This window comes from Triturus cristatus, chromosome 12 (genome assembly GCF_964204655.1).
Source record: "Triturus cristatus chromosome 12, aTriCri1.1, whole genome shotgun sequence".
NCBI classification, from domain to species: domain Eukaryota; kingdom Metazoa; phylum Chordata; class Amphibia; order Caudata; family Salamandridae; genus Triturus; species Triturus cristatus.
This window is the reverse complement of record NC_140595.1, coordinates 270,049,778-270,063,050: the sequence shown is the minus strand read 5'-3', so window position 1 is coordinate 270,063,050 and position 13,273 is coordinate 270,049,778. Positions and strand designations below refer to the sequence as shown.

The window sequence follows — 13,273 nt, the reverse complement described above, 5'->3', positions numbered from 1 at the left end:
GCAGATCTTTTAAATCAAACACTGGCTGTGGGCATGCAGCAGCACGGAAACAAAGTAAACAACCATGTAACTTACATTGAATTCGGAAAACTGTAACCCACCACAAAAAACATTAACATCATATAAATAAATAGTAAGTATATTTTTAATATCCCCTAACAAAAATAAACTATCCCGCTCTGACCTAACCCACCCCCCTCCCTAACCCCAACGAAACGAAAGTCCAAAGTCCCAATGTCCGTTGAAATCCCCAACGCCCACAAACCCACCCACCAACAAAAGGAATTAAAAAAGGGGCAAACGACGAGGTCCTCTACTGTCGGCGGGCCTTAAGGTGTTTATCCACCAGGATCTTGACCCGCTCCTCCATGTTCTCCTCCCAGCGGGCCATCCGGCGGAGCAGCTGGCGGCGAAATGCCCTAAAGTTGCTTCCAGGGTGGGGGGCAGCAGTGCTGGAAATCGAGGCGCGGCGGCGGGCAAATGCCGGACCACGGCGCCGTGAAAGTGGAGGCCGGGCCTGACTGGGGCCCGGGGCATTGGAGGAGGCTGCAGCTTCAGCCGCCTCCTCCTCCTCCTCCTCCTCCTGAGCCACCAGCCGGCGATAATGCTCGCAGATGGCCTCCAGTTTCCGGCGCCGGGCCCTAGCGGCCAACTCCTTCCTTGATGGTTTTTGGGAAGGAGTATCATCTATATCAAAAAAGAAAAAGAACATGTTGGAGCCAATACTCTTAGCAAAACAGGAACACTAATCATTCAACACATAGTGTCACAGTATCACTAGCAAGCACAGTTCATAACATTTGGGATTTGGTGCTGGGGTAAGTATCTCTAATCCTACTTCCTTGGACTCTAACATTTGTGACCGTTTCAGACATTATTTATAAATATAATCGTACTATGTATGTACTGCGGTACACCAGTCGTGCTGTTCTTATCTGTAGTTTAGCCCAATTACATAACCTTGTTGTAGGCGGCATGCCAGGTCCATCAGCTAAGCTTGCACCCAAGAGAAACAGATATGAGCCACATGATGATGCAGACTCACGTTACTTTTATTTACTACTACTGTCTGCAGGTGGGGTAGCTCATCTTTTTGTCTGACGCCTTACGGCCGTTGGCACTGGTCATACTCTGTTACATGAGGGCAAATGGCATGCACAATTTCACTTACACCCTACCATGGGTACTACAAAAAGGCTGATTATTTATTTATCGGATCCAACGATCATTGCTTATATTCATATTATAGATGCTGCTAGTGCTAATACGATATACGACATCAGGTCGGTAGCGGTCGGTGGTGGGAGTGCTGCCGGTCGGTGACGTGGGAAGGTGCAGGGTGGGGATAGTAAACGATGGATTAAGGACATTCACAGGTAATTAAAGAATACATAAAAAAAAAAACATTGCTGCACACAGTAGCACACACTGCATCGCATTCGGCGGTGCAGTGCGCACCTTGAAAATAGTTTAATTTATTTTTATGTTGATTACCTGTATTTGGCCGTAACAGTAATACACAGTTTACTCGCCAGTGCCACCCACCCGTCCCCTCCCCATGTCGCCGCCCGCCAACAATCCCACCACCAACCGCTACTGCAGAGGGTACATTGCTTTCATTGCTTGTGTAACCAATATACATAAACATTAAACAAGAGATAGGCCACCCTTTGCAGGCTGGCTGCCCCAATCGAAAATACATTAATAATAATAGGTAGGGAGTGGTCCCCAGAGTGGGAGGAAGGGGTTTCCGCTTGATAATATATGACGTGCTTGCAAACTACTGCAAGTGTACTGTATGCTCATAATACTACCTTGATTCCTCTAGGCTTTGCTACTGTCGCGCAGTTTCTGTTACATTTTCTTCAAGGTAAGAATCTCCTGGGACACTTTCCACCTATACTGTCTCTTGGTGATAGTACATCCAGGCATACATCCATTAAAGTAAACGTCTATCCTTTTGTATATATCTCTTAACAAACCTTAGTTGGTTTCACCAACAAACACCCATGCTTCTGCTCCTTCCTTCCTTGCCTTGGCTTTGAGTTTGAACCAAAAACACCGCTGATTCTTGCTATCTAGTACTATCCACCCATACTGTGTCGCCCACCCAGGCAGGCATTCTTTCACCTTCCACCCATCCTTCAACAACCCATGCATCTGATCTTATTACTATCAGACTCCTATACATGCTTCCAACAACATATCCTTCTCTGCCGGTCAGTCATATTGTTTATCTCGCCCGTCCTTCCACCCTTAGTGCTTTCCCTCTATGTTCAACACATCCATGAAGGTCATCTGATCTGAGTTTGTCTTCTCCATAAAACATTCACAGCTGATTTTGGAATCAAATAGAAGAGGCCATTGGTTACTCTACTCACGCTGGTAATGCTACGTAAAGGGTGTCTTCTTCAACCGTTGTATATTGTCGCACAGTACAGTGAAATAGTGAACACAGTTCCATCTAGCTGTAATGTCAAGAAGTAATGAATATAACTCACCGCCGCCGGCCACTGCTGCTGGATCCCCCCTGGGCCCTGTGTCTCCTGCAGGTGCCGCCAGTTCGCCTGCCCCCTCCGGAATGGCCGCATCGCTGGCCCCGACGGCACTGGTGGATGGTAGTGTGCCTAGAAAAAAGCATCAAATTTTTTAGATGCCTGTAAACCTCCCCCTATTTTAAGTGTTCACTTGGAACATTGAACAAAAAGTTAATGCGATGCAACATACATCAGCACTAGACAGTAAGTACAGTCAGTAGACAGACACTAGTAGGATATGGTTCCACTTCCGAGGGTCATCTAGTCCTACTCTACTCTTTTGAAAGTTAGCCTGAGCCATGAGTAACCCTTTTAGATTCATCATGTCGACTACTACTCTTTTGGTGCATATTATACCTGCCAGCGTATTGATGTGCAGTAGATGCCTTTAAGGCCGCTTGACTGTTGCGTACAAGTGAAGAGGTCGAAAAAAAAACAACATATTGACTTTGTTTAGTTTATATTGCTTAGCCATCACACATACATGTTACACTTTTTGGCATGACTGCAAAATGCTAGCATCATTCACCAGTATACTATCTAACGGCTAACTCGCAGTGTTTTTCTCATATATCATAGGCGAAAGATTCCCTTCTACAAACCAGAGATTTACAGAGCATAGTGGATGCAAGATGATGTAACCAGTATTTCTACGTTCTACGGTGAGGGATCTTCCACAATTATAAAGATCTTGGCTCTTGTTCTTGTTGTCAATCATGCACTTGTAAATGTTTACTGTTTTAATGTTAGGCTTTTTGCTGGCTTATTGACTATGGCTGTCGTAAATTAAATTTCATATTAACGATGTACAGAGTTTGATACTTGTTTCAAATAAACCTTTTGAACTTACACATAGACTCTGTGGTATTTGGTGTGGTGGAGTGGACTTACACAAGTGTGTGAGCAAAATGGTGTTTGTTATTATGTTCTGGATTGTCTCTGTCTCCGTCATCATCAACATTGTGTATCGTCTTCGTGGGGGGGTCGGGAGTGGGACCCTAATGTGAGACACTATAGCTAGTCTGTTAGGGGATCCTGGGTTTTTCTGACTGAGGTGTGATCAGTAAGATCCAACCTCCCATCACCACCATCCTATTTTGTTGTGCATAGTTCTGTATGTGGCTCTGCAGAATCATAGACAATAGTAGTATCATGTACTATCCGATCAAAAATACTAGTCAAATATCTGGTTGGGAATTTTGTTTGTGGTAATTGTCAAAGCCTCAACATTGAGAAGACTTGAAGAGGACAACCAAAGGACAGGACCCAGTGGCTAGAGCTATTGGTCAATCAGAGTTTAATTGTTGCAAAGAAAACCGTCTATTAAAGAGTGGGCAACTGTGCAAGCTTCGCTACACACAGAGTAATAATAGTAATAGTAGTAGTAGTAGTATTAGTAGCACAGAGAGTCATAGCAGAGGGAGTTAGAAGCAACTTCGAGGCAGGGATAAACAGAATTAGTAAACAGATAGTCAAGGTCAAAGAAGTAAGCTTTTGTAAAAAAGATTCAGAAAGTGGAACCATAATTTAGAGTTTGGGAAAAAAAAGATGCAGTAACATAACATTTAGGGAAATATAAATGTCAATCTAACCAATGGAGGACTTACTGGGGCCAGCTGCAGGAGCCTCAGTAGAGGAGAGGTCCTGGGGTTCCCCCGCCGACTCCGACCCCGTCTTCTTGCCCCTGGGTGGTGCTGATGATCATGTAAAATATAATACAGAAAGAGACCAACATTAAGGAGTGCTGTGAGAAAAATAATAAATCATTTGGAAAAACAATAAGTCAAAGAACATTTTAGGAAACAACAAGTGCAATAAAATTGCCCTATCTAATCAGATGGATCGACTACTGGCTGCTTCCTAGTGCATTTACGGATCGTCTACTTATTTATGAACAATCCAGTGTTCCTTGATCATTCTGATTCCAAATACTAACAAAGCCTAGTAAGTACCACCTGACCTACACCACCTATTCCAGACGGGCCAATTGTTCACTAAGTCTGCACTTGAATTTTTTGTCAGCCATCAAATGCATAGATGATGAGATGGAGGACACATGCATAGTTGCATACATTAGTGCATACATACAACAAATTGTGGGTTTGTTGCATAATGCTGATCTAGTTCTGCTACTGACTGACCATGCTAAGCCTACCACACACTAAACAAAGTACAAAAGGTTCGACGGAGGACTGGGGTAAGCAGCACTCAGTGACAGAGGATGCGTCACGCAGACCGCATAAAACAATTAGTAACTACTACTAACAAACTAAACCTAGTATCCAATATCCATCCACCACTATTTCACAGTAGGACAATGGAAGGACTAGAGTCTCTCTAGCAAATCGCATTACCTAACTTCAGTTCTGTAAAGTAAACTCTTACATAATCAGCATCAGCACAAGCTAGCGCAAACTACGTTGCAAACAAGTAAGAGTACCACCGGGAACCTGGGTCCTTAAATCAAAGAACATTTTGCTTTTTGGAACGTAATACCAGCAACGCTTGGCACGCAGCAGTAATCTTGTTGTTCATCTAATTTAATATACACAATCAGTTACTCACCAAGCCCGATGACCTCGACACCTAGCAGGTCCAACAGGTCCTGCTCCCGGTCCAGGATGTCGGACCACCGGTGAGCTAGCTGGTTGTGGGTGCGCCGGATCCCAGTGCACCGGAACACGGCCCGGCGCACCTTCGCCCACCGACGGTGCCGCTCCTGGGTAGCGTACCCGGAGCCGGGCCTGCCGCCTGCTGCCAAGGTCAAGGGGAGGAGGCGCTGGATGAAAAAAACAAGAGCCGCCACCTCCTCCTCCCCAAACAGTTGCCGGGCCTGCACCCCTGCAGGACGCATTCTGCCGCAAGGCAGGCGGCGCTTCTCTGCGCCTGCAGGTCCCTTGCCCTTGGGACTTGGTGTGCCCTTGGCCATGGTTCTGGGGTGGGTGGGAGGCGGAAAAGAAAAGTCAGAAGGGGAAAAAAGTTAGGGGGAAGAAGATAGAAAGAACTTTATAAAAGTAACAAAAACACAGTAAAAGTAGAAATAAAATGCAAAATATAAACTGAGGCAAACAGAGAGATAGATAATAACTAAAAAAAGTCAGGAAAAAGGCTTAAAAGACAAAGGATTGCTGAGATAAAGGGAGGATACAAAAGTAGGCCCAGAAACATGGCATAGAGTGAAAAACAAGATGGCCGCGCCCATTCGCGACGGCGTGGGTAAGTTCGCGCGATATTTCTCGCGAACATGTACAATTTATCGCGAACAAGTAAAATGCGCTCCCGAACACGTCAATGCACATCGCGAACACGCTATCCGCGACCCGGAACAGGAAATAAGGCATCGCGAGCGGGCGGGACTATATAAAAACAAGATGGCCGCGCCCATTGGCGACCGCATGGGTAAGATCGCGAGATATATCCCCCGAGCATGCAAACAGTTCCCCGAACATGCTTACCGCGCTCGCGAACAAGAAAAAGCCATCGCGAACAGGTTGCCACAAGCAACTACGCAAGCTCGCGAAGCTTCGCGAAGGTCGCGTAGTGCAATGACATCTTCGCGAAGCTTCGCGAAGCGCGACTACGCGAACTACGCCCAGGGTTACACATGACGCAGTAAGAACGGGTGTTCATCGGAGGGAGAGAATGTGGATGCTTTCCTTTTCTACCTGAGCCAGGTTCTGGAGGCGGTGGAGTCTGGGACCCGGGGTTGCTGAGGCCAGATCCGGGTTTCCAGACCTCCGTGATGCCATGCCACTCATGTTGTTGTTATAAGGCTGGATAAAATATACCTGAGCCTGCCCTTCACAAAGGGACCGTGGTTTAGTCTTCAATACACGATCTCAGGCCCCTCCTCCCGTGATTCCCTTCGCCCAGGCCTTGCTTCCTGGTTAAACCGCTGCTGCTACGTGGGAGCCTTTCAGTCCGGGGTCACTGGCAAGTGTCCGCATTCTGTACACGCTCATGGCTTTTTCTTGGCATCAAATCACCCCAGAGGTCCTCTCTGAGTCCCAACGCTCTGTTTCTTAGGCCCGTGCATGATCAGCTGATCCAGCCCAGGTTTTTGCCTCGCGCGCCGCGACCTGCAGTGCTCTCATTATGAGACTAATAGGACAAGTCACAGAACGCAACAACCGACCCCGGTCCACACGAGACACCCGCACATGGACCTGGCAAACCTGAGAGCTCTGGAACTCAATTGACTAGAAACTCCTAAATAAAAGATCGCTTTGGATCTGAGTAATACTCTTTTTTCCAGTGATCTTCACCCTCTCTGATCGTGGCATCACCCCCCCCCCCCATGACTTCCTTATGTTATGCAATCGAGCACACCACTCTGTGGCGCTATGTAATTGTGCAAAGCTCCAGAGTCCGGAATTGGTTTATAACACACTCGCAGTGTGGAATTATCCAAAGTGTCCCTCTGCCAGATCCCTCACATTGGCATCTTTCCTCATTGCCATTAAAATTGAAGTACCCAATTAGCTGTCAGCCATTAACACGATATCAACCTTCAGTGACCAATAACTATGCTAGCCTGAAACCCCCTTCAATCCTCAGAAAATTGCCCCGTCTGAAATCTTTCTTCCGTAACCCTTACCCAACACTGAATGTCTACTTGCCCACCCATACGTTTCTCACTGCCTGCCACCTGGGAGCACACCACTAATGCCTTTTCAGCCTTGTATCACCCACCTCGTCTCTCAAATTGGCATGATGAACAAATATTCTAGACCAGATATTCTTAACCTTTTGATTACGTGAACCCAGCTTAATCATTACTGGAACCTGGGGACCCCCAGTGAATCATTATTAGAAACCGGGGAACCCCACTGAGTCCTTACTCGAAGCCAGGGACCCTGACCTAAGCATTGTTGATGATTTGAAGTGCACAACAATATACAAAAAATACAGAAACAAGCGTCATCAAATAAGTACACAAATCATTACATTTTTTTAAAATTCATAAACAAATTTATATTTTAATGGTAAGGTTGGAGCTTTTTTAATTCAGTTGAGGCAACTCCATACATATACTGTTGTTTGCACTTGCTCTGCTCCCACAGATCAATCTGAGGATACAAACCTAATTTTTAGCCTCTGATTACAAATTCCTTCCCATTTCCAGAATATCTTAACATTTTTAATTTTACTTATTTATCTACACACACTTTACTAATCTGTTAATATTATTACCACTGTTCTAGACCTCTCATCTGCAATCACCCCTTATCACTTGTCCAACTGGGCCTGCCCCATAGTCCCAATCTCCAACCATAAATGTTAAGTTGGTGGTTTGAGCACTGATTTATCTGGAGCCTATTTTATCATGGTGTCAGACAGGGCACAAGTCCTAAAAAAAGAAGTGGCGGGACTAACTAATCAGAATGCTAGTGGCATCGTGGCCCGTGACATTGTGGCACGTGACATCGTGGCGCGTGACATCATGGTGCGTGACATCACAGGAAGTGGCATCATAATAAGTGACATCAGATCTTGAGCCCTCACATATATATTTAGCAGGTCTATCATGAGTACATTGGAGCACATTTCGAGTATACACGCAAACCCTCCTGATTGAGAAAACACACTTTTGAAAGCTACACATAAAACAGCGTTGCCTTTTGTCAGCGGAAACTTCCTCTACCCATACTGCTTTACAAGAAAAAATTGTGGTACTTAAATTATTTCAACGCCTCCTCAGGGGTAGTAAGCACTATATAAATCATATTTATTTTGTGTAAATACAGGGAAAGACCAATGCATCTAATATTCTTACAGTGCATGCATATCTTGTAGACAGGGACTGAACAATTAGTGAAAAGCTGTCTCTCATAAGTATGTTTGAAGTGCTAAGGAGGGGATGTGGTCCGTCGGCTAGACTGCTGACTATGGTGCTGGAAACCAGGGTTCGAGCCTTGGGGTCGCGTCCACATCCTGTGATTCTGGGCAAATCACTTAATCTCCCCGTGCCTGAATGTGTAATGTAAATACGGTGCTCGTGTAAAGTGCTCCAATACCTTCGGGTCGAGTTCGCGCTATAAAAAAAAAAATAAGAAGGTGTGAGCCTTTGTTCCCCTCTGCTACATTTGTTTCTAAGTGTGAGACTCCTGACTGCTCCCAGCCAGGAGACTCCAACAAGAGGAGGCCTGATGACCCCCTCAGATTCAGCCTTTGATATGGGCCCAGCAGGAGTCTGAACTAAGAAAGACCCCTCCCCCCCCTGCACGTTGTTGAGGATCGAAAGTAGACAACAATGTGCAGGCCTGCTGAAAGTGTCCCGGGGTTTGCAAATTACACCGGGACAAATTCAGCATATTTTTCAGTGGGGCCCAACTTCTTGCAGGGTGGACAGCGTCCCCCTGTGAAAATAGTGGGCAGATGCCGTCCACCAACGTGTACCCCCGACTCGTGCTCTGGTGTCAAATACGTTTACCTTGTGTCATATGATATTCTTTACTTTGTTATTTTAGCCTATGGGCACACAGGCCCCTTTAATGCACAGGAAAGGTTACAACACAAAAAGTCCCAACTCAAACGAGTGGGAGGTTATACAGAAGAACAGGTTAGCATTTGGATGGGATGACAACATGGGGCGATTCACAAAAATATTCATGAGTAAGGATAGTAATACTACATTTTCAGATATCTTAGTTAAATTGGTTAGCGGACATGAACTTAAACTATAACTCCCACAATACAATATGATGTGGAGGGAAAGACTATAACTGGACCATTGTGTCCATGAAGACTGGTGTCATCTGGACAGCTTACAAATAATGGTTGACAGTATTTATATTTAGCACAGTTTTTGTTTCGTGTGAAAAAACAGGTTTGTAATGAACAAAAGCACTCCCCTATTCCCTGCTGCTACTGTGGCATCAATGTTCTTTTGGAGCTGATGTGTGTTCTGAAGTCTGTGATGTATGTAGGGTCGCGTAATGTTGTGTAGCCGATGTGAAGTCGTGTTTGTTTGCAGGACGGAGTCCGTACACTGCAGGCATGATATGCTGCTGGTAGGTTGTTCCTGGTTGACTTCCTTGAAGCAGTCACACCCTACCAGATCAATACGTAAAATCTTTAACAACTAGACTTCACCTGAAGCAAACAAGGGGAGTATCTACTGAAACACAGCGTCCTCCATAGGCAACATGCAAGCAATGTCTTTAACATCAGAACCAAAAGCAATACTATCGCAGCAGCTCCTCCAACAGCATACATATATTATAGCCTTATAGCCCGCCGTAGCGGGCTATACCGGCTATTAAAGGCCCGCTGCATCGTTAAAGGCCGAGCCGAAGGCGAGGGCCTTTAACAAAGCAGCAGGACTTTAATAGCCGGTATAGCCCTGCTACGAAGGGCTATAAGGCTATTAGAACATTCTGCTACTAGAGGGCAGAATGTTCTAACAAATTAAACAAAGCCTTCAGGGAGCGCGATGGGATTGAAATCCTCTCAGGCTCCCTGAAGCCTTTGTTCACAGCCAGAGCTGTGAACAAAGAAACATTCGAATGTTGGAGCTCCGGGTTTATACCAGCCATTATAAGCCCGGAGCACTCCATTGTTTTCAATGGAGCTTCCAACGTTCCAATGTTCTAATAGATTATATATCCTATGTAGAGGAAACGTCTCCTGATGTGTAGTTGAAACACGTTCCAGGCCAAATGCTGGTACATTCTTTCAAGGAAGCGACATAAGATGTTGTAAATATTTGAATTATGTAGTTTTTTTCCTGTGTATTTTACTGTCATTGTATCAGACCCTTAACTTTAATTTGTCTCACTCATTAAGCATACAAGGCAACTGTGTGTTATATAAGTGGCCATGCACATGGTATATTTAGCTGTATTTGTTTGTTGCGTTATACTACACCACCTCTGCACAGCGTAGTCTTCGAAAGTCATCCGTAATGTTGAAACAGATGTGTCCAAGTGGTGACCCTGTAATATTAGACGAAAGATGGCAGTCTTACAAGGCCAGTGTTCTGACCAAGACCTTAAACTAAGATACTATAAGGAGTGAATAAATGCCTTAGTTGTTGATTTCCCCGGCTAAACCATTAAGATTGCTAAGTAAGTTATGGGGCGCTGGTAAGCTTTGGGTATGATCCCAAATTTTCCTTCAGTTTGGTGGGTCTTGACACTTGGGTTGGTCTTAAATCATGTAGTGAATTTAAAACTTAAATAGAGTTCTCGGAGAAAGACAAATTATATTTAACCCTTTAGAATTGGCTTAGCGAAAATTGTAAAGCGCCAAGAGAGATAGGCAGTTTCATCAAATGCACACCATTTTCAATTGGTCTTCTGAAAATGCCACATGCAATGGAGATAGGATCTGTTATCCCATTATAGAACTTGTGCACAACATCCTGGAGACAATATATAGCTGAGCAATTGTGCTATCTTCAACAAATAGAGAGGTTTTATGTGATGATTAAACCTTTACAACTCTGCATTTTATATTTTAATGTCTTCTGTGCCAGTACTGTTGACTCTTTAGTTTGAAGGGCTCGGCCGGCTGACTACTGCTCTGCTTGGCATGGGAAGTATACGGTGACCTATAATAATATTCTTCTATACTACAGCTGTAGTAGATTATTCTATATATTGAAAACACAGAAGCGCAAAGAGACTATTCAGTTTGCGTTTTGCATTATAAATACTAATCTATATTATATGGTATTCTAGTAAAAAAATGCAGTCATTTGTTGTATCAAAACTCATGATTGTTCAACATGTTCGAATCAATTCTTCAAGTGACCAACAACTATTTTGTAATTATAGTTTGAAGCTCATGCCTGGAGACAGTGGAGCTATCTAGCCTGCCTCGTGCAAAAGAAAGACCTAAATAAAAAACACAAACCCACATACCTATTTGGGCATATGTAGAAGGACTTTGATCCAGTCTTCTTCACCCATTTATCTCGACAACTGTCATTCATATTTTGCTTCTGCCTACCAAACCATGCAGCATGGGGCAATTGCTTAGCCCACTTCAGCCACTGGCTTTCTTGCAATGTGAGTGACAGCATTTTTCTCATGCCATATCCACATCCGCCTAAAAAGAAGTGAACTTCAGGGCAGGTGGCAAAAGTTTTACTTTGCAAACTATTTTTCTCTAAACTATATATTTATATATTCATCATTTTTTGTGTGTTTAAACTAGGTCTTTGGGTTACAAATATTCAAATCACTTGTACCAACCTACAACTACACATTCTCAGAAAACTAAAACCCCTCATTCTGTAAAGAAACCTCAAAATGGCGGTTCAATCTCTAGTGCTATCTAGACTTGACTATGGGAATGCTACGCTTATAGGCCTACCAAAAGCCAGCCTACCCCCAATGAAAGCAACAATTAAAGCAGCAGCAAGACTCTTAACAGGCACACAATGTAATGATGGCTTTTCCCCTTCACTTGGAGCCCTTAACTGGCTCCCTGTCGAAGCCAGGATTAAACTGAAAGTTGCATTCATAGCACACAAAGCTCTACACATTTCTGGTCCAAAATACATGGTGAATAGGATCAAGCTTTCAGGAGGCGAAAGAGTCTCTAGAAATGCTAAATCCCTCATACTAGAACCAGTCAGATTAAAAAAAAAAAAGGAAAACTCAATGCCGCACGTTCGCCAGATATGCTCTCCAATTATGGAACTTCCTTCCACCCTCAACGAGAATTACCTCATTCAGGCTCTTCAAGAAGGTAATTAAAACCTTCCTACTAGAAAAACATGCAGCATAAGATAAATCAGTTGAAACCAGAATTCACCAGATTCAATACTGTATACTATTGTTTTTGCCTGTACTTCGAACTCTATACATGATATAACTGCTGAAACTGTCATTCAGCATAGGTGAAATTGTATATGATTGTGTGATACCTGACTCTTTGAACTCTGTGTACAGCGTATTGGAAGTGACTAAGGTCTTTACTGTAACGCAACCCTCATAAACTCTCTTTGTATAGCGCTCTGATACCGTGATGGTCATGTTCACGGTTTTTGTCAAACACTATAGTTAAATAAATCCAGAAGTACATTTTTTTTGGCCAATAAGATTGATATTTTTCTGTGACTTGCAAAAAAACCGTAAAAATGTTTCTATACTAATTCTGAGTGTAAATGCCTGATAAGAGCCTGGTACTGTTCTGTTAAAAGTGTATGCAATCATTGTTTTCTAACAATGTTTTATGACCGGCACATGGCTGCCTCATTTAGACACTCTGGTGGGTTAAAAGCAAGCTGCAATATGGCGTATTTAATTTCCTACCGGGCCTAACTAAACCATAATCCGTCTAGGCAAAAAGGTTCAAGGCTACCCAGACTACCTACCGGAAAAGTGGCAGAATGGCCAGTCCGTACCTGATTCCTTCCGAATATGCAGATGACCTATGTGAAATTGACATATCATCTCATTTTCCCGTTTTATCCTTGTCTTGTTGAAATATTGTCAGGTCAGTGTCATCATTTCTATTCCAAAATTCAAACTCATTGCCTTAAATAATTTTTCGATTCCCTATATAACATTATTAATTATCGTTATCTAAGCAGATCTTTTTGAGCACTTTTACTGCTTGTCGCGCTTCTGACGAAAACATGCCACTTTGTAATACTCACCAAAGTGTAACAGGGGTTTTCTTTGTCTTTTATTATTGATTGCAACGGGAATACAAAAATGACTCATGCTTTCAGAAAGGGCATTTATATACGTATATGATAGGCCTCTAGACATTTTCTCATG

General features: G+C 43.7%; 1 protein-coding gene across 1 annotated transcript; it reads right to left on the bottom strand.

Moving 5' to 3' along the window:
- Positions 1–299: 299 nt before the first annotated feature.
- Positions 300–12,523, bottom strand: LOC146775832 (uncharacterized). The gene is made up of 4 exons (XM_085637057.1): positions 12,415–12,523; positions 4,145–4,231; positions 2,502–2,627; positions 300–687 (listed from the first exon to the last, which is right to left on the bottom strand). Exons 1-4 carry the CDS (start codon positions 12,521–12,523, stop codon positions 314–316), a joined length of 696 nt encoding a protein of 231 aa, XP_085493183.1. The 3' UTR covers positions 300–313.
- Between the last annotated feature and the right edge of the window lie 750 nt (positions 12,524–13,273).

Bases quoted from the DNA above. Each gene is read 5' to 3' on its own strand.
- LOC146775832 (XM_085637057.1), bottom strand. From the start codon at position 12,523: ATGACCATCACGGTATCAGAGCGCTATACAAAGAGAGTTTATGAGGGT. The intron at 4,232-12,414 runs GTATCACACAAT...CATGATCATCAG, and splicing joins CACAGAGTTCAAAGAGTCAG to CACCACCCAGGGGCAAGAAG. The intron at 688-2,501 runs GTGAGTTATATT...TTTTTGATATAG, and splicing joins AGCAGCAGTGGCCGGCGGCG to ATGATACTCCTTCCCAAAAA.